The sequence below is a fragment of the Danio aesculapii genome, chromosome 7, assembly GCF_903798145.1.
Source record: "Danio aesculapii chromosome 7, fDanAes4.1, whole genome shotgun sequence".
NCBI lineage: Eukaryota > Metazoa > Chordata > Actinopteri > Cypriniformes > Danionidae > Danio > Danio aesculapii.
In genome coordinates, this window is record NC_079441.1 from 3,364,094 (window position 1) to 3,390,346 (window position 26,253).

Here is a 26,253-nt window from a genome sequence, read left to right on the forward strand (position 1 = left end):
ACTTGTCATGTTGGTTTTAAGCACAGGTTTTGTCTACTTTTTTTCTAAAATATATATATACAGTTGAAGTCAGAATTATTATAGGAATTAAATATATTCCTGTATATTTTTTTCTGAATTTAGGTTTGTTCTATACCATTTTGATTGTTCTGATAATCCCAAACAAATATTGCTTATGGGGGCTAATAATATTGACCTTAAAATGGCTTTCAAAACGGCTTTTAAAATAAAAGAAATAAGGCTTTCCCCAGAAGAAAAAAAATATTATAGGAATTACTGTAAAAAAAGAAATCCTTGCTCTGTTAAACATTATTTGGGAAATACTTGAAAAAGACAATTCACAGCAGGGCAAATAATTTTGACTTCAACTGTTCATACCAAAACAATAAGCATTTACTTAAGCAGATCTGGCCAACAAATCCAGAAACAAAACAAAAATCAGTAAAATGTATTTCTGTAGGATAAAGATGAGTCAAAACTAATCTTTCCACCAGGTGGTACGTACTTCTTGATTTCACGAAGTCTGGGTCCGGAGCTTGGAGCGCCCATTGGTTTGCTCTTCTCGTTCGCCAACGCTCTCGCCTGCTCGCTCAACACAGTGGGATTTGCAGAAACCGTGAGAGACGTTCTCAAAGTGAGATTTTATTCAGAAAGCTGCTTGAAAGAAAAAAGCATGGATATAGGACATGCATTATGACTGCTTGTTTATGCTGGGCAGTATTATATGCAGTGTGGATTACATAATCAGGTTATGTACTTGTAATTAGAGTAAACTACTTTATAAAATTCTCAAAATCAGATTACAGCTACTTCTGAATGGATTACATGATTGTTTTTTATAATTCATTGACTGTTATTGTTTAAACTGTTTCATGATATACCTGTCGCTAATACACATTCATGATTGGTCACATTTATTTAGTGAAGAGGGATATAAATATACATAGTTAACATTTGAAGTGGATCAACAAGATTCATGAAAGTTGTCTGATTAGTTCCACAAAAAAAAAAAAAAAGTATCTCAAAAATCTGCCATAATCTGTTTTTATATTCCAATTTTTTTCGTAGAAGTGCTCTGTGCTGCTGAAGATATCATTCTGGATTTTGGCTTTCAATTGTATGGTGGTTCTGAATTGTCAAACCACCTCTTAATCGCTTTATAATGAAAGTAAATAAAAATTCAAAGCAATCAAACCGAATCAGATTTTTTATAACAGATAAAAATTCAAAGTCAGTGTGGAAATATGATTGACAACATGAGGTCATATATATATATATATTTTATTTATTTTTATATGCAAAAATTTGAGATTTAAATGATCAAAGTAATATAAAAAGTATTAAAGAGACCGTTCACACCCCCAAAAATTACATTTACTAACCATTTATGCCCTCAAGTGGTTTCAGACTGAGTTTCTTTATTATGTTGAAAAAAAAAAAGAAATTTTGAAGAAAGCTGAAAAGCTTTAACCATTGACTTCCATAATAGGAAAAACCAGCCTGATCTCACGAGAAAACGTAAGTATTTTACGTTTTGTCAGTTTAGTGGCTAATTCGTACGAATTGGTACAAGTTCAGTCGTACAAAATTGTAAGATTTTAAAAAGGAGGCGTGGCACCTAAACCCACCCCTAAACCCAACCTTTATTGGGTGATGAGCAAATCGGACGAAAATGTACAAATTAGATCATAAGAATTCATATGAATTAGCCACTAAATCAAAAAGTTACGAATTGCCGTGAGATTGTGTTGGGAAAAACAGATACTAAGGAAGATAATGGTTACAAGATTCCAATAATCTTTTCCTAAATAATCTTCTTTTGTGTTGAACAGAAGGTTGTGTAAATTGCTTCCTTGTCCTCATTTGTAAGTCGCTTTGGATAAAAGCGTCTGCTAAATGACTAAATGTACATGTAAATGTAAGAAACTCAGAATTTGAAACAAGTAAACTGTGAGTAAATGCTGACAGAGAACTGCCCATCATTGCTCTTTTTAAAAAGAAACCATTGAGGCTGATGAAAAAAGCAAAATAGCATCTGTCAAAATAGTACAAGAATATCCGACTTCATTGTATGAGACTTTAAATAAGGGTTAGCACAAAAGTAATCTAAAAGTAGTCAGATTACATTCCCATAAATGCGTAATCTAGATTATATTACTGACAACATATCTTGTCATGTAATTTGTAACTGATTACAATTCTTAGGTATATCCTACTTTAATGTATGAGACATTAAATAAGGATCAGCATGAAAGTAATCTAAATGTAATCCAAAAGTAGTCAGATTACATTTACATAAATGACTAATTGATTATATTGATTGTATTACTTGATTATATTACTGACTACAAATTGTCATGTAATTTGTAACTGATTAAATGATTACAAAGTATATCATACTTCAGTTTATAAGAGTTAGCACAAAAGTACTCATTTATGGGAATGTAATTTGACTACTTTTGGATTACATTTAGATTAATCTATATCATATTACTGACTTGTAATTTGTAACCGACTACAATTCTTAAGTAATTCTTAATTACCCTTTTCTCTCTTCTCAGGAAAACAATGCTCAGATGGTGGACGACGTGAATGACGTGCGGATTATTGGGACGATTACGGTCTGCATCCTCCTCCTTATCACATTCGCTGGCATGGCATGGGAGGCGAAGGTAAAATTCTCAGCTTTGCTAAGATCCTCTGCAATGCTTGCCCTTTTGACGACACAACTGCCATTGTTTTTCCTGATTTCGGCTCCATCACAGGCTCAGATCCTGTTCTTCATTGCGCTGTTGATCTCCTTAGCTAATTATTTTGTTGGGACGTTCCTTCCTCCCACTCCAGAGAAGCAGGCGGTGGGATTTTTCGGCTACCGCGGTGAGTACACAACAACACCAAAGCCTTCATGTACTCCTAGTAGTAATTGTTCCTGCAACAACAAAACAATTAAAAACAATAAAAAGACCTAACAAGTTTGCTTTTCCTTCCAGCTGAGATTTTTGTGGATAATCTGCTGCCTTCCTTCCGAGGAAAAGACGGCTCTTTCTTCAGGATGTTTTCAATCTTCTTTCCCTCTGCCACAGGAATTCTGTCTGGCGTCAACATTTGTGGAGATCTCAAGGTAATCTTCAGAGATTCACCAATATATGAGCTAACAACCGGTAGCTTTAAAATACAGCTGATGATCAGGACAGATCCTGCCAATCCAAAAACAGGCAACACATTTTTTTTTCTGTATGTTAAGAAAATTTATCATGTAGAACTAATTTGAGAAAATTCCCTGAAATCATAATATTAAATGATGGTATAAGGCTAACTTCTTAACTGTGTATCAAAATCAGAGCATCTCTAGTAATCTTACTAGTTTCCAGGCACAGTAATTAGAGTAAATTAATCTGCCTTTAACATGACAGCAGATGCATTTCTGTGTTTTGCAGGATCCCTCTGGTGGGATTCCTAAAGGGACCCTGCTGGCCATTTTCTGGACCACAGTGAGCTATTTACTCATTGCAATTACAGTCGGTGAGATGACACCTTTTAGATTTTTTTTATTTGATTTGACACTATCTAATTTAAACACACTTAAATTAATGCACATATGAAGAATGCTGATGGTGTGTGAATGAACATCACCAGCGGCAAAGCGACCAATCACTTCAGTGGAGAGCTCAAGCTACACAAGGCTTTGGTGACTGAATGTGAACGTGTCCAGCAATCCACACACTTTGAGAGTCTTTCACAGGGTTCCCACTCATTCATAAGCAGCCGATTCGATGACTTAACACTTTACTCACACTTAATATTTAAATTAAAATGTCAGAGTAATGATTTTTAAATGTTTAACTTTCTAAACATGAAGGCTGCATTTACACTGCATTATTTTGATGACCTGCTTAGATCATCTTCTAAAAGTGACTTGTCTCCAATAGTCTGCATTTACACAGCACACGGCGAAGGTGCAATGATACGAAAAAAAAAAATATATATTTTATTATAGTTTATGACAGAAATGTTCTTATTCTTATCTCGTTTTAATCTAGGCCTTTTTAAACCAGTAGGCATCTTAATCGTAATGTCCATGTCGTGATTTATACGCGTGATGCATGCAACATTTTTATCTTAGTTTATAATGGTTACGTGGCGGATGATATTTCTCTCTCTCGTTAACATGCTTAATACCTGTGCTATATGACAATATAAAAGCTTTTTTAGCCCTCCTGTATGAGGATTAAGGTTTGAGACTCTGCTGAAGTCTGTTCTGAAATGAAAGCATCAGAGTTGACATCTTTGGTTTTGGTTTTTAATGATGCCAGACTCACATTGACAGGAGAAAATCTGATCTACCTGCTTTCACTGCAGACACAGATCCGATTCATATCAGGTAAATGTCTACATATGAACAAGGCCTGAATCTGATTTGAGTAAATCTGAATCCATGTGATTTTTTCCTGCTAACCTGCTTTCTCTGTGCCACACGGGAGAAGAAAATCGGAACTGAGTCACTTGAACTATGCAGTGTAAATGCAGTCTTATACTGTTTCTTTTTTTAATATAATTATTTTTTTAGGGGTTTTTCACCTTTCTTTGGAAAGGACAGTAGAGGTTGCATACAGGAAAGTATTGGGAGCAGAAAGAGGGGAGAGGGTCGGCAAAGGACCTCGAGCCAGGAATCGAACTTGGGTCGCTGTGAGCACCATGGTGTTGTGTCAACACAATCTCACGGCAATTCGTAACTTTTTTTTTTAGTGGCTAATTCGTACGATCTAATTCGTACAATTTAGTACGATTTGCTCATCCTCCAATGATGGTTGGGTTTAGGGGCGGGGTTAGGTGTCACGCCTCCTTTTTAAAAATCGAACCATATCGTACGACTGAACTCGTTTAATTAGCCACTAAACTGTCAAAACGTAAAATACTTACGTTTTCTCGTGAGATCAGGCTGGTTGTGTCGACACACTTTACCACTAGGCTATTGGCGCCAACTATAGACCGTCTTAAACAGTCATGTTGTTGTTGTTGTATTCAGAACTATTAATATTCAAATGTACTGAAATATTTATAAAATATGCATTATGTGTCATAGTTCTTAGACAAGATTCTAATTTAAGATTTTTAAACTAAGTAACTTTTTTCATTGTGTTTTTGACAGAAACACAGTAAAATTGTAACACCAAAAATAAAATTCATTTCAAATTTAATGCATGCATTTTCAAGGACGTATGCATGTTTTTAAGTACTTTTCAGGCCTTGAATCCACATGTCTGAAATTTAAGTACTTTTAACAAGCGTGACCTGAAAAAAATATATATTTCTGCAAAATTGTGGCAAAAAAACTTTAAAGTTTAAACAAACAAATTTAATTTAGCTATGTTCAACTTAATTTATTTCAATTCAGCCCATATAAATTGTTTGCAACCACTTTCCCTAAAATAGTGAAGTAAATCAAATTAATCATTTTTTTCAGTGTGGGCACCCTGCTTTCAACATTAAGTAAACGAAGAGCAACTTTCACAAAAACAAACACCAGTAGAGCTCACGTGAATCTTATTGCTCTACCTGACAAAAAGAGAAATAGAATGGATATATTTTTGAAATGTACATTGTATAATTTAACTGCAGATTAACTATGCATACACTTGACACTTACTGTCCAATTATTCTGATTTTGATTGTAATGTAATAATCCACACAATTTTTAATTCTGCTTTGAAACAATAATTTTTGTGTAAAAGTGCTATATAAATAAACTGGGGTTGAATTTTGCGTAATAACAGAAAGGTAAACAATCTTTTTCATATAATTGTCTTTGTTTAAATATTTAAAATCACTTTTAAAATAATAAGTTATGTCGAAATATAAGCACTTCAGCAAATAATAACCGTATCCTCACACTATCATTTACTTCTGTTTTCTCTTTCAGCTGCAAGTGTGGTAAGGGATGCCTCCGGCAGTCTTAATGACAGCTTAGCGCTCGATTCCTCAATCCAGTGCAGTGGTTTGGGCTGTAAACTGGGCTGGAACTTCGACCACTGTGAACAAAACCACACCTGTAGCTTTGGACTGGCAAACTACTTCCAGGTGAGCACATCTGTCAGAACTCAGTTGCAGAAGTAGATTTTTTCTTAATTATTATTAAAAATGTAAAGATAATCATATATTTTTCTTTAACTATTTAACTATTCTTTAACTATTTATACAATGATAACCATTTTATTTTTTATTTGATTGTTCATTTTCTGTGCTTGAATAGTGTTAGACTCCCCAAAAACCATAAAGCTCTGTTTATTTAACTTTCATGTTTTACTTTGTCGTAATTATATGTAGGTAATTTAGTATTTTATACAGATGCACCATAGAAAACAAAACTTGATCATCACTGTTAATCTAAATGAATGGAATCTTTCCAAATAGAGATATTCAACTCATCTGGTAAAATTTTATTCATATCTCAATATATAAATCACAGTGTCCATTTCTTTCCAATAATGTTCAGCCCTACAACACTCAGGTTTCATATTTGAATTCTAAATGGTAGAAAGCTATACATGCATGCATTTAGCATAATGACAAGACTATGAGGTACTGCACATAAAAAATACTATGGTTAATACTATAGTGTTTTTGAACCATGCTTAAGGAAAATGTATTATAGTGTATATCACTAACAAGATTGTGTAAATGAATGCATACTGTAGTATGAACCAAGGGGTAGGTTTGCACTTAATATTGCTGAAGACGGGTGAATCAAACAATATATATATATATATATATATATATATATATATATATATATATATATATATATATATATATATATATACATATACACTGAAAAAAATTATTCAAAGATGATTCCTTGGATTTACAAATTTTTTTACGTTAAGTAGTTGTAAATAATTTATTTAAGCTGAATTTAAACAAACAAATTAAGTTGAACATTGCTCAATTTAATTTGTTTGTTTAAATTCAACACAAATAAATTGTGTGCAACAGTTTTGCATGCAACACTTTTTTCAGTGTATATATATATATATATATATATATATATATATATATATATATATATATATATATATATATATATATATATATATATATATATATATATATATATATATATATATATATATATATATATATATATAAATCCTCTCTTCATACAAATTATTATGTTTCAGGCCTTTACACTGAAAAAAATTATTCAAAGATGATTCCTTGGATTTACTCAATTTTTTTACGTTGAGTTGTTGTAAACAATTTATTTGGGCTGAATTTATACAAACAAATTAAGTTGAAGATTGTTAAATTTGTTTGTTTAAATTCAACACAAATAAATTGTTTGCAACAGTTTTGCATGCAACACTTTTTTCAGTGTAGCCAAGGTGGATTCGGTTGGTTCGAAAGACCAAAAGTTGGATTATTATTATTATTTTTTAAATTTTCCTTATTATTCAAATGGCCAAATTCTGACTAAGGAAGGTTGAATGTACTGGCCAGTTTGTTATTATTATATTAAATGCACACATAAAATAATATCGTAAACAATTTGATAAAATAGTTGGAAATATTTTTGGTACATTAAAAAGCGTGGTTATGATAACCATCCGACAAGCTAATCCAGCGAAAAAAGTTCTTAAAATGTCACTAAAATGCACCATTTATAGCTCATAATTAAATAGAAAATCTGGAAAATAACTGCAAAAAGGGTTTTCAGAAGAAAAAAAAAATAGCCACCCCTTTCAATAAACTGGCTACAGGCCTGATAGTGTAATGCAGTGTTTCCCAACCCTGTTCCTGGAGGCACACCAACACTACATATTTTGAATGTCTCCCTTATCTGACCCATTAACTTCAGGTTTTGGAGTCTCTTCTAATCTTCTGATGAGTTGATTCAGGTGTGTTTGATTAGGGAGAGGTTGAAAATGTGTACTGTTGGTGTGCCTTCAGGAACAGGGTTGGGAAACATTGGTGTAATGTTGACTTTACTAATGTAAAGTTTATTAACTGATAAAGAGAGAGTATAATCAAGACTTCCGTTTATTTTAGCAATAGTGCAAATAAAACATGTCATCAATATAGGCTATATTTTCTGACAAATTGTTTCGACTGAAATTGGACATACTCGGAGAGATTAGGAGAACTGGCCGGGATCATACTTTATCTGTTTATTCTGCAGTTAGTTTTCAGGGCATATTATTCACAGACTATATCAGTCTGCTATATATAGCGATATCCTGCGTCACGAGCATTAAGGGCATTATCTTGATGGACTGTATAGTGAACTTGCGTTTACAATATGTGTCTACTTTCATTGAAAACAAAGCACCTTATGTCCACCTTTTTTGCTGCCGCCATCCTTACTTGTGTGTCACCCAACATGTCAAAAAAACAAGCCACTGCGTTTGGCGCTGCTTGTATCTGAAGGCAGCCACAGTCTCTCACATGATAGCAGGCACAGCCAATTAGGCACAGTCCATATGCGTTTTGGGGGCTGGAGGACTCAAGGAGAACGTGATTTAACCCTTTCTGATTGTCTAGGTCTCTATGGTCTAGACCAGGGATGGGCAAACTCGATCCTGGAGGGCCGGTGTCCCTGCATAGTTTTGCACCATCCCTAATCAAACACACCTGCTTGTAGCTTTCTAGTGATCTTAAAGACACTAATTAGGGTGTTCAGGTGTGTTTGATTAGTGTTGGAGCAAAACTCTGCAGGGACACCGGCCCTCGAGGATCAAGTTTGCCCATGCCTGGTCTAGACTCTAGGTTAACATGGACAGCGCAATTTTTTTTTTAAGTGGATTAAATTATTGGTGGGGACATTTTTATGCTCTGTGGATATCGGCAGGGACACGTCACCTCCGTCCACCCTAAATCTACGCTCCTGGTATGAACTAACAATAATCAACTGATAAACTGTAGTGAATACTGCAGTTTTCTTTAGGTTTTACTATGAGCAATTCCAGCGTTATGGATGTGATATTTGCAGTAAAACTCAAAACATGAATTCACATAGGAAGTATATGTTAACATTATATTGAAACAACTGCTTATATATTCCCGAACAACTGACCACAGATTTAAGGGACAACACAAAAATAATAACCTGTAAACATGTTTTGTACTTTAAACGAGGAAAATAAAGATGCGTTATGGATGTGACCAAAAAAGTATGCGAGTTTACAGTGTACAATATACTTTGTAGAACTTCTGTGAATTAACCTGCACAGCCCAAAGGAAATAATGCTAATAAAAAGGATAAAATATGTCTCTCTATAGAACAAAAACTATTGACTTCATTTTATTCGACATTTTTGCATTTATGAGGAAAAAGTGTCAATATGGATGTAACATCTCTCCGTTGGGGATGTGACCAATGTGAAATTTCCACTTGTGTGACTTTGGTCCATGAAATATAATTGTTTGAAAACACTGACAGAGCCATTTTTGAGAATTTCTAAAGTACTGTAAAACACAAGCCTACACCACATTTTTCCATATTTTGGTGAAAACTTTTGCATGGAATTGCTCCACTAGTAAAGTGTGGTGTGTTGTAATATAATATGCGTATTGTTGCAGAAAACTCTAGAATTACCACAACAGATTAATTTGAATGCTTTACAATGGTTTAAAACACCACGGTATTTACTATAGTATTTTTAGGGTGTTTTTGGTGTTACTCTAGATCTCTGACATCATTTCCTGTTGCTTGGAAGTATATCAGTACGTTACCTTGGTAATTAACTGAAATAAATATCAAAGTAAGCTTAAGTAGTACAATTACTTGAGGTAAAACAGAAAATTCTAGCTATATAGAAATGTTGATTTAAAAATGGACATAAGCAAATTACTAAATGTGTACTTTCAAGAGTTCACACTTAGCTGATGATTGATTATGAAGCGTGTTCAGCAAGCTGTCCCGGGAGAGAGCGCTGAGCTCATAAGATCCCCGAGCCCAAGGCTCACTCCAGTTTGCAGGGCGAGAGAGGAGTTTTAGTTCAGGTAGGTCTCGAGAACTCCCCTGCTTGTTAATGGCGAATGCGAATTAGGAACAACTATGGAGAGAAATATTGCTGGTTAATCGCTCATCTATGGTATCAATTTGGTTGGGTCAATTTACTTATGTTACATGTCTTTGACCTGTGGGAGGAAACCGGAGAGCCCAGGGAAAACCCACGTGAGCACAGGGGGAACATGTAAACTCCGCACAGAAATGTCAACTTGGCCAGGTGAAGACTTGAACCAGAGACATTCTTGCTGTGAGGCAACAGTGCTAACCACTGGGCCACCGTGCCGCCCTGTCAAGGAAAAGGGGGTGAGTAGGGGTGGATTCTTCAAGATGAAGATGGCTAAGGTAAGATGCTCTGGTTAATTATGGCGATTTAGGAATCGTCTGATTAGTGGATCAAGCATTAGCTAATGTAGGACCAGCCGAAGTCAATCAGAAGCATGTGCTCCTCTTGAAATTAGTTTATAAATAAACTTCACATAGTAGCATTTAATTACCATATCAATTAATCAAATTTCACTGTAAAAACACCAATATAAAAATACTTTCAAACAAAAGGTTAATAAGTAAAAGAGGAAATGAACACATTTTATATATATATAAATATAGATACATACACGCACACATGTAGCTTATTTTTCAATAAGCAAGATGCCTATTTTTCTCTAGATTCTTACCACTGCTTCTGGAACTGGTCATTTGATCACCATTGGGATCTTTGCAGCTACTTTGTCGTCAGCGTTGGGTTTCTTGGTTTCTGCACCCAAAATATTTCAGGTAGACGCTAGCAAGATGAAAATTACGTTAATCCAGCATACAGTCAATTATACCATTTCGCATGTTTTTCCACAGTGTCTGTGCAAAGATAACATTTACCCCTACATCGGCTTCTTCGGGAAAGGTTACGGGAAAAACCAAGAGCCTCTACGTGGATATTTGCTGATGTTCTTCATTGCGTTGGCCTTCATCCTCATCGGTGAGCGTTGGATCTGCTGCATTAGATCAGTTACTGTGGTGTTTCTCTTTACAGGTGTTTTAATATTTGATGTTTTCAGGTGATCTGAACACAATCGCTCCTCTGATCTCCAACTTCTTCCTCTGCTCTTACGGCCTCATTAACTTCAGCTGCTTCCATGCCACCATCACCAAATCACCTGGTGAGAAAATCATCAACAATGTACTGTATAAAGGATGATTACAAGACAAATTATTAGCAAAAAAAATAGTAACATACAGATGAAGTCAGAATTATTAGCCCTATTGTATGTTTCCCCCTTCAATTTCTGTTTAATGAAGAGTTTTTTCGACACATTTCTAAACATAATAGTTTTAATAACTAATTTCTAATAACTGATTTATTTCATCTTTGCCATGATGACAGCACGTAATACTGTATTTGACTAGATATTCTTCAAGATACTAGTATTCAGCTTACAGTGACTTTTAAAGAGGTTAATTAGGGTAAAGTTAGGGTATACCACTGCTTTGTTCTGTGGACAATTGGAAAACAAACATTGCTTAAGGGGGCTAATAATATTGACCTTAAAATGGCTTTAAAACAATTAAAACTGATTTCATTCTAGCCAAAATAAAACAAATAAGACTTTCTCCAGAAGAAAAAATATATTATCGGAAATACTGTGAAAATGTCTTTGCTCTATTAAATATGACTTGGGAAATGACTAAATATTTGAAAAATAAATATTATTTCACACAAGGGCTAATAATTTTGACTTCATCTGTATAAAACATACCAGTTTCTCTGTAAGTTTCACCAGATTCAGATTTCAGAATTGTCTTAAAGTCCATGTGAAATGGAAATAAAAGTTTTTAAGATACCAGAATTCCTAGTCCATAATCTAGGAAGGATATCTATAATCTAGTGTGCTTCAAAATTCACATTTAGGCAATAGAAACATCCACATCTTGCAGTTTGTCAATAATAATTTAATATAATATAATATAATATAATATAATATAATATAATATAATATAATATAATATAATATAATATAATATAATATAATATAATATAATATAATATAATATAATATAATAAAATATAATATACTGACTTTTAGTCATTATTGACAAGTGTTGGGGAACGTTACTTTTTTAAAGTAATGCATTACAATATTGATTTACTCCTCAAAAAAGTAACTAGTTGTGTTACTTTTTATGGTAACAAATGCATTGTTACTTTTGGTTTACTTTTCCTTACCCTTGCTAAGGCTTGATCTCTTTCAGAAATTTCAGGGGAGTTTTCTCCTATTTTATGGAGCTAAGCATTTAACAATGCACTGTTATTATACATGTCATTATACTTTGCGATTATAAATGGAAGTCAATTGGGCCACCAACATAATCAAAGGGGAGTCAATTTGCCTATAGTATATTGTTGAGTTTGAGCATTTTCAAATATTTTCCAAAACGCATGTCAAAATAACATTTGTTACCAAAAATCATTCCATTTGCTGAAACACAGAGAAAGTTGTGGCCAAATTAGGACTCAAACTCACCTCAGAGAGGATGAAAACATCCCCAACAGCAGACAAGGGTTAATAATACATTTTGGACAGCGATTTAATCATGTCAAATATCAATATTCATGACTATGATCCGTCTCATAGGTTGGCGTCCACATTTCCACTACTTTTCTCCATGGACATCTCTGTTTGCTGCTTTCCTCTCCTTCATCCTCATGTTTCTGTTCACGTGGTGGGCTGCTCTGGTCACGTTCGCTATCGTCCTCTCCCTCTTAGGATACGTCACCTACAAGAAGCCAAGTGAGTACATGCTGCAGATGATGACCAGTATTTTCCTATTGTGATCTGCATCTGACTGAAGGTTTTAATTGTGTTCCAGAGATTAACTGGGGAACGTCCTATCAGGCCAGTTTCTACAACATGGCTCTGTCCTTCTCAATGTCTCTGACTGGTGTAGAGGACCATGTTAAAAACTTCAGGTAAAGAGTTACTGAACTGACCACTACAGATCATCAATAAAAACTAATTGCTTATACAGTTGAAGACAGAATTATAGCCCTCCTAAAGATATTATTCCCCAATTTCTGTTTAACTAGATATTCTTCAAGATACTAGTATTCAGCTTAAAGTGACATTTAAAGGCTTACCTAGGTTAATTAAGGTAAAGTTAGGGTAATTAGGCAAGTCATTGTATAACAGTGGTTTGTTCTGTAGACAATACAAAAGTAATAATAAACTAAAAACTAATAATATTGACCTTAAAATGCTTTAAAAAAATTAAAAACTGCTTTTATTGTAGCTGAAATAAAACAAATAAGACTTTCTCCAGAAGAAAAAATATTATAGGAAATACTGTGAAAAATTCCTGAATCTGTTAAACATCATTTGGGAAATACTTGAAAGAAAAAAAATTCACAGGAGGGCAAATAATTTCACTTCAACTGTATATAAACTCTCTCTCTCAGGCCTCAGTGTCTTGTTTTGACCGGCCCTCCAAATGTCCGTCCGGCTTTGGTGGACTTTGTGGGCACTTTCACCAAAAACATCAGCCTGATGATCTGTGGGAACATTTTTATGGTAAGAACTCTAAGTCCACTTTGTTTATACACAGTATGTCAGACAATGAGTACGTTTGCACGAACACTAATACTCAGAATTTAATACAATTAAGACAATACTCTGATTAAGGCCCAATCCCAATTCTATTTTTGTACCCCTACAAAAATTGTTCCCCTTGGCCCTTGAAACAGAGGGCTTAAAAATATACTGCTAAGAATTGGGTCAGCACTGCAGCACCTGCACACGTCATTCGATCTCTTACTTCATACAAGATCAACGATCGTGACTGCTGAAGTGATTCCAATTGGTTTTTTTTTGGCATTGATCTTCAGGGAATCACTGAACACTTATATTATGTTATCGTAACGATATAATGTGGTGATAAGATTGTAAATATACTGTGCATTTACATAATATTCATCAATGTATTTAACATTAACATTATAGCAGACACTGTAAAAAAACTCATTTCCAGAAACTAGACAGGGTATTCGAGTGTCATCGAGTGTCAGATGTGAAAGTATGTTGTGGGACTAATATACAGAAGGTATTATTTAGGATTATAGAGAACCAAATTGATTGTTTTTTTGTTTTGTTTTTTTTTTTGGGGAGGGGGGGGGGTTGTTTTTTTAACGATAAAATGACGATAAAATACAAACTATTATTATAAAATACAAACTATTATTTAATACAGTTATGGCTGTATTAAAACATGTGCTTGTTTGTTCTAGAAAATTAGTAATAATGACAAAAAAATACAAATTTGTGCATTTCCTTACTTCCGTGTGCAGCCATGCTGCCATTGTAGATGGTGCATTCTGGGAAATGTTAGTACCATTTGGTTTTGAGTTTAGTCCTGGCTATCTAGCCCTTCCCTTTAGCTCTACGCCTTCAAGATAAAGAGAATTGGGAGAGCCCTACTCCTTCATGTGAACGCGCAAACCAGGTAGGGGAAGTGCTAAGGGGTAGAATTGGGATTGGGTCTAAGAGTCTACTATGCAAACAGCAATTTTTGATGACCTTAATCTGGCTGAAGTCATAATCGAACTAAACAGAAATGGAATAAAGACATGTGGAGTATTCCTATTTTAGTGGCATTATTAAAGTGCAGAACAGACATGTAAACATCGCAATGTAACTTCGCCAATTAGTAAAGTTTTTTCCCTCTCCGCTGTGGCCACTAGCTTGCATGGTTTGGGATCTGTAGAGCTGCGCATCGTTGGATTTGCTCTTCAATATTTGGACTCTCAGTGGTGAATATTAAACCACACTGAACTGAGCTCAACTGAACTGAACTTAAACACTACAAACTGAACTACACTGTTCCTATTTACTGTGACCTTTTATGTGAAGCTGCTTTGACACAATCTACATTGTATAAGCGCTATACAAATAAAGGGGAATTGAATTGAATATTACCGTTTTGTACAACTTTTCACTACACATGGCAGTAGTCATGTATTTGATGACAAATGATAATGACTTTAAGCTATAGAGAGCAGATTTTTAGTGAGAGCTGGTAACGATGACTATGCTGAGAGTTCTCCCACCAGTCCTTACTGCATACTCTCATCCAGTACCTCTGAGTTTGTCACGGGGACATGAATGATAGGTGGGCTGTTGCTTGAGAATCTGTATCCACCGTCATCTGTTTGCACGCATAGTGTGAGAAATTAACTGCAGTTCAACTTGTAGCAAAATTAAAAACAAAATGCCCAAAATCACATACAGTTGAAGTCAGAATTATTCACCCCCCTTTGTTTTTATTTTCTTTTTAAAATATTTCCCAAATGATGTTTAACAGAGCAAGGAAATTTTCACAGTATGTCTGATAATATTTTTTCTTCTGGAGAAAGTCTTATTTGTTTTATTTTGGCTAGAATAAAAGCAGTTATTTTTTTTAAAAGCCATTTTAAGGTCAATATTATTAGCCCCTTTAAGCTAATTTTTTTTTAATAGTCTACAGAACAAACCATCATTATACAATAACTTGCCTAATTACCCTAACCTGCCTAGTTAACCTAATTAACCTAGTTAAGCCTTTAAATGTCACTTCAAGCTGATTAGAAGTGTCTTAAAGAATATCTAGTCTAATATTATTTACTGTCATCATGACAAAGATAAAATAAATATGTTATTAGAGATGAGTTATTAAAACTATTATGTTTAGAAATGTGTTGTTGAAAAATAAACAGGGGGGCTAATAATTCTGACTTCAACTGTATTGGCATTTTCAGTTTCTCACTGCAGTTATGTAAAAAGGAAGCATGTTCAGTGTTCATTTCTTACCTGAAAATGCTGTTTCTAATGCATAAAGGTGGAGGAGAGATCCAGGTTTCCACAGCACAGCACTGATATGCTGGTGGACTGGCTGAATCAGAGGAAAGTTCGTGCTTTTTACACGTCCTTCACTGCGGACAGTCTGAAAGAGGGAACACACAGTCTCATACAAGTAAGATGAGGTTTTAACAGCAGAGTCAGACGTTTGTATTTAATGATATCCTTCTACAAGAGGTCAAACTGTCTTTCCAGGCTTCAGGTCTTGGCAAACTGAAGCCGAACACGCTTGTTTTGGGATATAAGACAAACTGGCAGGAGTGTAAACCAGAGAGATTACAGGACTACTTCAACACCATCAGGTGAGTCAGAGGCAGATTCTGTTCATAAATATCAGTTCATTTTCATCCAATGAAAGGTACATAGGCATGGAACGATAACCGCTTTCAAGGTATACCGCGGTTTGGAAAAGTCAAGGTTTTAACACCACCAAAATTTGCTGTAATACCGTTCCTAAGATAATGTGTAAGATTTTTTAATTACATTTTTTGTTGTTGCTGTTTTTAGGACAACAGTATCTTGAGCAGAAAAAAATATCCAAAGATGCTGTTTTAAATTGTAAATAAATCAGTGTTTTTGAAACTAATGAAGACAGCAGAAGTCAATTAATCATTTTAATTATTTAGCCTGACATGTTTACCGTCTCAAACTATTATAAACGTTTCAAAAAATAAAATATATTGTTTTCAAAGGGGAAAAAGTTTTAGTTTTTTAATACAGTCATTTAAAAATAATATATTTTAGAGTGAGCACAATACCGTGATATTTTTATCCAAGGTTATCATACCTTCAGAATCTTATACCGGCCCATGCCTAAAGAAACAGATGAAGAAACAATTATTAGCCCTCCTGTGAAGTTTGTATTATTTTTAAAAATGATAGGAGTATTTTCCAATTTTATTCAACACATATTAAACATAAGTTTTGATAACGGAGTTCTTTTATCTTCGCCATGATGACAGCACATAACATTTGACTAGATATTTTGCGATATACTTGTATTCAGCTTAAAGTGACATTTAAAGTCGTAAGAACCAGGAAATCAGAGCACATCATGCCTGTCCTCAGGTCTCTACACTGGCTCCCTGTTACATTCAGAATAGATTTTAAAGTATTATTACTGGTCTATAAATCACTAAATGAAAGGACCTCAATACATTACAGATATGCTCACTGAATACAAACCTAACAGATCACTCAGATCTTTAGGATCATATAAACTAGAAATTCCAAGAGTTCAGTCAAAGCAGAGTGAATAGGCTTTCAGCTACTAACAGCGCCCCCTACTGCTGGAGGCAGCTTCCAGAAATGATCAGATGTGCTCCAACATTAGGCACATTCAGATCAAGACTGAACACACATCTGTTTAGCTGTGCCTTTACTGAATGAGCACTGTGCTTTTCTCTTGTTTTTCATTCTTTTATAACACATTTTATCTGTTTTTATGCTTATTTATTTTATTTTTTACCATTTTTATTATTCTGGACAGCAGTTCTGTAGCCGCCAATCATACAAAAAGAAAAAAACCTTAAGGGGGCTAATAGTACTGACCTTCAGGGTTTAAAAATAAAATGTAAATAACTATTTAATCCAAGCAAACAAAAATAGATTCATCATCCGGAAGAAAAATTATTAAAAATACCTTGAACATTGTCCTTACTCGGTTAAACAGCACTTGGAAAATGCTTGAAATAATAGTTGAAATTTCACAGCAGTGCTGATAATTTTCACAATAATCTCTACATTGTTTTGGCAGATCACACATATTAGTCATGTGACTACTGTATATTAAAACTGTACATTTGATACTGAATGTTCAGCAATATTTCCGACTGGACACAGTGATTTTAATTAAGGTTTAGAACTTTTTTCTATTGTGATTTTTAATGTCTTTGTCAGCGATGCAAGATGGTAGTATTGAGCTTAAGGTCGTACTCGCACTATGTACAGTTTCCTTGAACGGGCCCGAAGCACGCTTGCCCCCCTCCTGTCTCCCCCGACGGCCCGCACTCGCATTGCATTCGACCCTGAGCACGCTTACATCATCGATGATGCGCTGCTGTTCAGTAACAGAAGAGAAGCACTTTTGCTCAGCACAGTGGAGATTTCTTTAATTATATAGTTTTAGTCGTGTGGGATACGGTGACACGCAGTCAAACATTTCGCTGAACAGATCAGCCACTTTTAATGCTTATAAACAATCATAAAGTCCTCGTGCTGCAGGAATTAGGAGGTTTGCTGAAGGTGCAGCTGTCGTGCAGTGTAGGGTTTGCATCTTTCATAATCTACGACAGTTTGCGTTCATTAAACAGTAAGAATGATTCATAAATCTATATGAAACAGTCCCTTAAAAGTCACGTCTCGTCCTCAGTTACGGGCTCAGGCGCACTTTGCACTTACACTACAAGTGTACCGCGTCAAAGCCCAAGTGAACCGCGCTCTGGCACACCTCTTCCAACCGGGCAGGGGCTCACCAACTAAACTGCGCCTGAGCCTGATTCTGAGCACTCACACTTCTCAAACGATCCGGGAAACGGGCCTGGGCACAGTTCGGATGGCATAGTGCGAGTACGCCCTAAAGTGCAATGTAAAGTCTTAACTAGGTTAATTAGACCATTTGTTGGACAACAGTGGCTTGTTCTGTAGACAACTGAACAAAAAATATTATTAAGGGGGATAACAGATGGCTTTTCTTTTTCATTCTTTTAAAACCAGTTTAACACGTTTTAATCTGTTTTATATACTTGTTTCTTTTATACTTGTTTATGTAAAGCACTTTGAATTACCATCGTGTATGAAATGTGCTATATAAAATAAACTTGCCTTGCCTAATAATATTGACTCAAGGGCGTTGCTAGACATAAAGCTCTACTGGAGCACGTACCCCCATTATTCTTCAAAATAATCTTAAATGTACCTGGAAAACAATGTTAAGACAACTTGAGTGATCATTTAAGAAATCTTTTGCATAAATATTAATTTCATTTGAATGAAATTCTATAGACAATTAAATAAAATACAAAAAAAAGGTGTGTTATAGGATTATCTGTTGTAGACTTGACACATGGCAGAGAATTAGGTTTGTTAAGTCTTACCTCCATGACTCGTCATCCCTCCTTTTTGCTCAGGAGGCATGCTTAGTAAGATCACCATCGTATTGTTTAAACTTTAGTTTTGTCGACTTGCAAAACAAAAAAGGCTGTTACGCTGGTTTTACAACGCATGAGCGGCGCGTAACAAGCAGCCTGCTTTTTTGGAGCGCATGTTTACTACCGGGACTCTCAGAAGAAGAGCAGCGCGTGCGAGAGGCGCGCGGGTTCCCTGCGCACACGCAGAGATGCGTCAGTTTGCTTTTTGATTACATTGCTTTCACCAGCGTTGGTTCGGTTGCACATAGAGAATAGCGGCTTTATTTCGGAATTACCACTCTTAATAAATACACTTGCATATGAAGTAAATCATATCTCAATGCATTTACTGGGGCACTGGAGATTTTTACTGGGGCACTGGAGATTTTTACTGGGGCACGTGCCCCAGTGAATTGGGTCTAGCGACGCCCCTGATATTGACCTTCAGATTGTTTTAAATACATTTTTCTTCTAAACTAAATCTTTATCCAGATCAAAAATACAATTTAAAAATAAGGTGAAAATCCTTACTCTATTAAATAGCACTTGGAAAATACTTACAAATTCAGAGCAGTTCCAATAATTTTCATAATAGTTTACGTTGTGTTGCCAGACAGATATAATAATGTCATGTGTTTAAACTTTATTTTCTAAAATGTATTAAATTTGATTAGGATACTGCACATGTTTTTCTTTTAATGAATGTGTGAATAGACAGACTGGATGCAGTGCTGGTAATTAAGGTTAAACAGTTATTTATTTTTGTTCTGATGTGGTTTTTCAAATGTTCAGCGATGCGTTTGACTCCAGCTACGGTATTGCAGTTCTGAGAATGATGGATGGATTGGACATAAGAGAAGATTTGAGTTCAGGTGTGTTTTATAAAGCATAATAACATAAGCGTTGCAGTTTAAGACATAACATCAAGTTAAAGTGGGTTTCTTTTTTAGGCCGATCGTCTGCAATTGACAATCCAGCGTTTGAGGCAGATGAAGTTACAAAATCAGAAAATGAAGAGACCGACCGAAATTCAGGTGACAATTAGTTTTGTGCTTATAATTTCACAAAACCCAAAAATTAATCATAAACAAACTCTACACTAACCCTTGAATACTAGTCCATTTGCCCAGACGTCACCACTCAAGTCAGTTAGTATACGTTTATTACATTACATTATAATTAGTGCTGGGCAAAGATTAATTGCATACAAAATAAAAGTTTGTTTTGACAATTTATGCATGTGTGTGTGCGTGCGTGCGTGCATTCTTCAATGTTTCTTCTAGGCCTAAAGTTTTTAAGAGGGGGTGGGGAGGTTGGGGTTGCGGTGCTGCGCAGCCTGGCTGTTCAGACTGACACAGACACAAACACAAGGAGTCATGGTGTTAATTTGTTTCTTTTAATGACAGCAGTAAATAACTGAACAATTATTTGAACTGTACAAGCTAAAAATAAACAATTTTTATTTGAAATAAACAATTTGTCTTGACCTGCAAATATATTAACTGTTAAAATTTAGCTTAAAGCAGCAAATGCTGTCGTAAAAAGTATTTATTACACTGTTCATGGTTGAGTTTGTACTGTTGACTGGGACCATCAGAGCAATAGAAGCCATTTTTAACCTTAAAATAAAAATATATACTTTTATAAACTAGAAAGTGGACCAGTTTGTCTCAAGTACACTACTAGTACATTGATATTAGTATACGTGAAAAGTATACTTTTAAACTTGACCTTTACTTAAGTATGGTTATAAAATTTAAGTATACTTCTTTTTCCGATAAGGATGTATTTACTGACTGACTTACCAAGATCAGTCTTTTATATAGCCAGGGGGAGTATTGCCGCTCTGACAGCCAAGTTTGGGTCAAAGCCTGTCATCCGGTCACGGTTTTGATCATTTTACGGACTCGGACCATTGAGTATCGTTCATTGAGATGAACGAATCTTTTTGAGTCAATTCGTTCAATTGAGATATATCCAGCTGCAGACCAGCAGAACCACACACACGTTTCAGGCACACACAATCTAGCGCACACGATCTTGGCAAACCATATATGGTAACTAACTAACTCCTTAGGAGCATTATCGCCACCTATTGAATTTCACAAATATGGTTTCCCCATATCAGTCATATCATTATTATTTCGTAACGATCATTTTAACATCTCTGCAGTTTCTGAACTCAAATTATGTAAATAAAAATAATTGGTTAAACACTTGTGACTTAATTCACGTGTCCACATTCAAAAAGAAAACATAATAAACCATCTAATTGTAGGATTAAGTGTAATAAACTAATTCAGGATCTTGATATTATCATACTTGGTTAAAATCACTTTGTTGTAAAATATACAAAGCAAACAATAATGTGATATTCATTATTATTATTATTATTATTATTATTATTATTATTATTATTATTATTATTATTATTATTATTATTATTATTCTTAACAACTATTACCAGTTAATTTGTTTGTAATGCTAAATTTGTTGCAACTATAATTACAACAAATTACCAGTACTTTATGGTTTAAACACAATAAATTGCTTACTTGAAATGACTGTTTAATGCGGGAAATCATTAATTTAAAAGTTATTTGAAAATTAAACAAATAAATACTATTAAATCGCTTGAGTAGAATATTAATATAATGTCATCCATTTATTACATGTAAAAAGATCTTTATTACCTATAAAGATGTATTACTGCCTATTATACCTGTCCAATTTAGATCGTTCAGCAAGGCCAGCAAACGAGTATTTGCTATATTGACTCTGTCAGATAATAATGACTGATCATCTATGATGCCTGTTAGAAAACTGTTCAGTCTATTATATTGAATGGCGATCGGAAATAACGCTCCCCATTCGCTCCTCTTGATCGCAGTATTTGTGAAATAGTACACACTATTGTTTATTTTGTAGAATATTTATAAACAACATACAATTATATTGATGACGATGTCCGAGAACACGTTAATAACATTAACATCCGTCGTAACCATATATGGTTGGTTTGCCAAGATCGTGTGTGCCTAAAACATGTGTGGTTCTGCGGGTTTGCAGCTAGATATTATTGTGTGGTTCAATTTGCCAAAATATTAATTATATATATATATATATATATATATATATATATATATATATTATATATATATATATATTATATATATATATATATATATATATATATATATATATATATATATATATATATATATATATTATATATATATATATATATATATATATATATATATATATATATATATATATATATATATATATATATATAATATATATATATATTAATAAAATGTTATGAGTTGCTTCCAAACTCATCTACAACTAGCTCAAACGTTGATCACACTACCAACACGTCATGACTATTATAAGAAAGAGAAAATAATCATTTATTGTTTACCTACTCTTGTCTATGATTATGTCAGCTCACCTCTTCTGACAGGTCTTCAAATTTCAGTGGTTCATTCACGTCACACTGACAGTCCCATATAAGCTTAACCAAAGCACACAGTCTGAGCCAAAAGGAGCCATGATTAATTCAACTTTTGAGTCTTCTGGTTTTGGAGTCGTTCGTTCATCATGTGACAGCATGTAAAGAGAGATGACTCACACGGAAGCCTCGAGAAATGAACAGATCAAATCTTTTTCCAACTCTGAATGCATATGACTGGCTTCTGTCTATCACGTGATGAATGAACGACTCAAACCTGATAGAGGACTCGAAAAAGATACGAATCTTCTCCTCCACCTGCACAAATGTGCGCGTGCGCAAATGAAAGAATCACTCCCTGAGAGGACTCGTTGTTCTAGAGTCACATTAAAGATTCGTTCAAAATGATTCACCTGTCAGATGTGAGTGGCTGTGTGGAACTCCACCGTGCGCGATTCAGAGAGCAGACATTTGCAATCGCTCGACCATGTAGAGACAGGAATGACATGCCTTTGGGTAAATAAGATGTTATATACAGCTATTTAACTTGTTTATTAAAAGAAGTTGTGATCTGGCGCTATATAGAAAATACAACTAACTTGACTTTAAGGGGGGCGGGGAAAGCCGCTGGGAGGGCAGGGAGCCACCCTAATATAATTGTAGGGGAAACACTGATATTTATTATGTATATGGGATACAGACACATACATAGAAACAAACTATGCAAAACAATTTTGTTACATAGATATTTAAATGTATGTATAATTTCTATTATATACACATTTTATATCTAATTATAAGTAAACATTCTCAAATATATGCATACCTGTGTGTGTTTATATATGCATAATAAATATACACAGTACTAGGGCTGCGATGTGCATTGCCATGTTTTGCTATTCTCCGATATGAATACAATTTCACCAGATGACTTGAATATCTCTATTTGTAAAGAATTTATCATTTTAGATCGCTTGGGAGTGTATCTGCATAAAATATAATAAACAATCTACAAGCGTTAACAAATAAAACAAAGAAAAAGATACAAATCAAATAAACAGTGTTTTCCAAGGAGTCTAACAGTAGTCAGATATACAGTAATTGAATAATCAAATATAGGATAATACTGCGTAGTCTTCATTTTATAAATAATTCAATACAATTAATTGATAATATAATTTCAAATTGAACAATTAATTATGCCTGAATGCTTTTAAAATCCTCATACAGTCACAAGCCTCAAAAACACATGCAAATCATAAACGATATAGACTCCACATTGCATATCCTGCGATGTGACTTCTGTGAATGATCACACGATGCTGAAACCATATGTTGTGCAGCCCTACACAGTACACACACTTATGTCAAAACAAACTTTTACCTTTGGGATGCAATTATTTTTTGCCCGGCACTAATTATAATCAATAAATCAGTGGCGTTTGAATCAAGCTTGAGCTGATGGAGTGATCTGACCACTGACCTTTGTTAACCTCAGTTTTTGACTCCTCGTCCAGATATCTCTGACGACGGCTCCAATGATCAGGTCAAAACAGTGTTTCAGACCAAACAAGGCAGGAAGACCATCGACGTCTACTGGATCTCTGATGATGGAGGTCAGACCAGAAATAAATGAGTTGTTTTTTTCTGAAAACAATTCTAAACTTAAATAAGGGGTCAGAATCAATCAATCTATCTATCTATCTATCTATCTATCTATCTATCTATCTATCTATCTATCTATCTATCTATCTATCTATCTATCTATCTATCTATCTATCTATCTATCTATCTATCTGTCTGTCTATCTATCTACCTATCTGTCTGTCTATCTGTCTGTCTATCTACAGTATCTATCTATCTACAGTATCTATCTATCTACAGTATCTATCTATCTGCCTATCTATCTATCTATCCATCCATCCATCCATCCATCCATCCATCCATCCATCCATCCATCCATCTATCTATCTATCTATCTGGCAAAAACACTTAGTTAATTTAGATTTTTCAAGACCAAAATATAATGTTATTTTGCATATCCAGATAATTTATAATAATACTTATAATATTGATTGAAGATACTGGAAAATAAGAAAAAATACTGAAGAAAATCCCTTTTTCGTCTTAAGTCTATTTTATGAATGCTTCTGCTCTTTCAGGTCTGACTCTTCTTGTGCCGTATTTGCTGACAAGAAGAAACCGCTGGAAGAAGAGCAAAATTAGAGTGTTTATCTTAGGAGAGCAAGAGACCATGAAGGAAGACCATAAAGAGTCAGTCAATTATCAAGTATTACCTTCATCAAGATATTTGTATCGAGATTTACGCAGAACTTTAACATGTTTATCTTTTAGCATGAAGATGCTGTTAAAGAGATTCCGGCTGGAGATCGAGGACATCATCGTGATCACAGATGTGGATAAACCTCCTCTAGCTAAAAAGTGAGAAGATTATACAAGCATATTCATTCATTCATTTTCCTTCGGCTTAGTCTCTATTTCAGAGGTCGCCACAGCGAAATGAACCACCAACTGTTCCAGCATATGTTTCACGCAGCGATGCCCTTTCAGCCACAACCTAGTACTGGGAAACACCCACACACAGACTATGGCCAATTTAGATAATGCATCTCACTTAAAGCAGGAAAATAGCAGGAAACCGTAGCAAACCCACGCCAACACGGGGAGAACATGCAAACTCAACACAGAAATGCCAACTGATCCGGCCAGGACTCGAAACAGTGACTTTCTTGCTGTGAGGCCACAGTGCTAACCACTGAGCCACTATGCTGCCCTTTATACTAGCATATATCACATTGAATTAGACACCATTATCCCAGTGTAAACAAATCTACAATATGCAGCAAATTATCAGTGACACACTTAAGTGCACATAAACAAAAATGAATAAAGTTAACAAACTACAGAAACCACTATAGATGTAAAAGCAGATTTGCAGTAATAAACAATACAAATAAAGTGACAAGAACTCTCTTGAATACCTATAGAAATAACATATTTGTGGTTTGTTTCTTATCATTGTCTTATGCAAGATTATAGTACGATTTTTTTAAATGACATACCCCTATAGAAAATATGTCCATTTAAAAAAAAGAAAGAAAGAAAACAAATCAAACAAACAAACCGAAATTTAAAGGGTTAAAATCCTTAAATCTAATGACTTTTGGGAGTTTTTCATCAAGTAGTGATGCTAAAGAAATCTGTCAAAATAAGAAGGTTATGGTTAAAAGAATAAGAAGATTAAAATAAAAAATAAAAATAAAATAAGATAAAAAAACCTTATAAGGTTATAAAACATACATACCCTCCTGGAAAATATATGTTTATTTATTTTCATGAAAAAAAATTTTTTTTAAATGTAATTTAAAGGGTTAAAACTAGGGCTGGGCAATCAACATTAAGAGCCTAAAATCAATCTAATTTTTACAGGTCAATTATTTCACTTATTTTCCCTACCGCATGTGGAGTCACGTGACCCTGCTCTGTTTATTCACCCACGAAGGAATTCGATACTAAGGAACATAAAAACCGACTGCCTGCTAGTGTTTTGGAAGTGTTATTGCAGAGAAACACAAACAGAATGCATATAAATGCATGGCTACGCAGCAGCAAGTATAAACCATTTAAGGCTGATTTATACTTCTGTTTGACGCCACATCTGATCTCTAGTCAAGTAGGATGATGGAGTCATTCTTGAGGCTTTCTTTTAATATGAAAAACATTACATTTATTTTATTTTGTTTCCAAAAATGCAAGTTC

General features: G+C 34.4%; 1 protein-coding gene across 1 annotated transcript in view; it reads left to right on the top strand.

The window, feature by feature from the left end:
• The window catches only part of slc12a10.3 (solute carrier family 12 member 10, tandem duplicate 3), a 32,081-nt gene that overhangs the window by 1,808 nt on the left and 4,020 nt on the right, over nt 1–26,253 (top strand). The window contains exons 5-23 of the mRNA XM_056460895.1: nt 495–634; nt 2,562–2,672; nt 2,766–2,877; nt 2,991–3,121; nt 3,438–3,522; nt 5,921–6,078; nt 10,676–10,783; nt 10,859–10,982; nt 11,062–11,163; nt 12,637–12,792; nt 12,872–12,971; nt 13,458–13,569; nt 15,869–16,003; nt 16,084–16,190; nt 19,809–19,888; nt 19,967–20,050; nt 23,991–24,089; nt 24,636–24,747; nt 24,829–24,915. Coding sequence (XP_056316870.1) covers nt 495–634; nt 2,562–2,672; nt 2,766–2,877; nt 2,991–3,121; nt 3,438–3,522; nt 5,921–6,078; nt 10,676–10,783; nt 10,859–10,982; nt 11,062–11,163; nt 12,637–12,792; nt 12,872–12,971; nt 13,458–13,569; nt 15,869–16,003; nt 16,084–16,190; nt 19,809–19,888; nt 19,967–20,050; nt 23,991–24,089; nt 24,636–24,747; nt 24,829–24,915 — 2,143 coding nt within the window. The remainder of the gene's footprint in view (nt 1–494; nt 635–2,561; nt 2,673–2,765; nt 2,878–2,990; nt 3,122–3,437; nt 3,523–5,920; nt 6,079–10,675; nt 10,784–10,858; nt 10,983–11,061; nt 11,164–12,636; nt 12,793–12,871; nt 12,972–13,457; nt 13,570–15,868; nt 16,004–16,083; nt 16,191–19,808; nt 19,889–19,966; nt 20,051–23,990; nt 24,090–24,635; nt 24,748–24,828; nt 24,916–26,253) is intronic.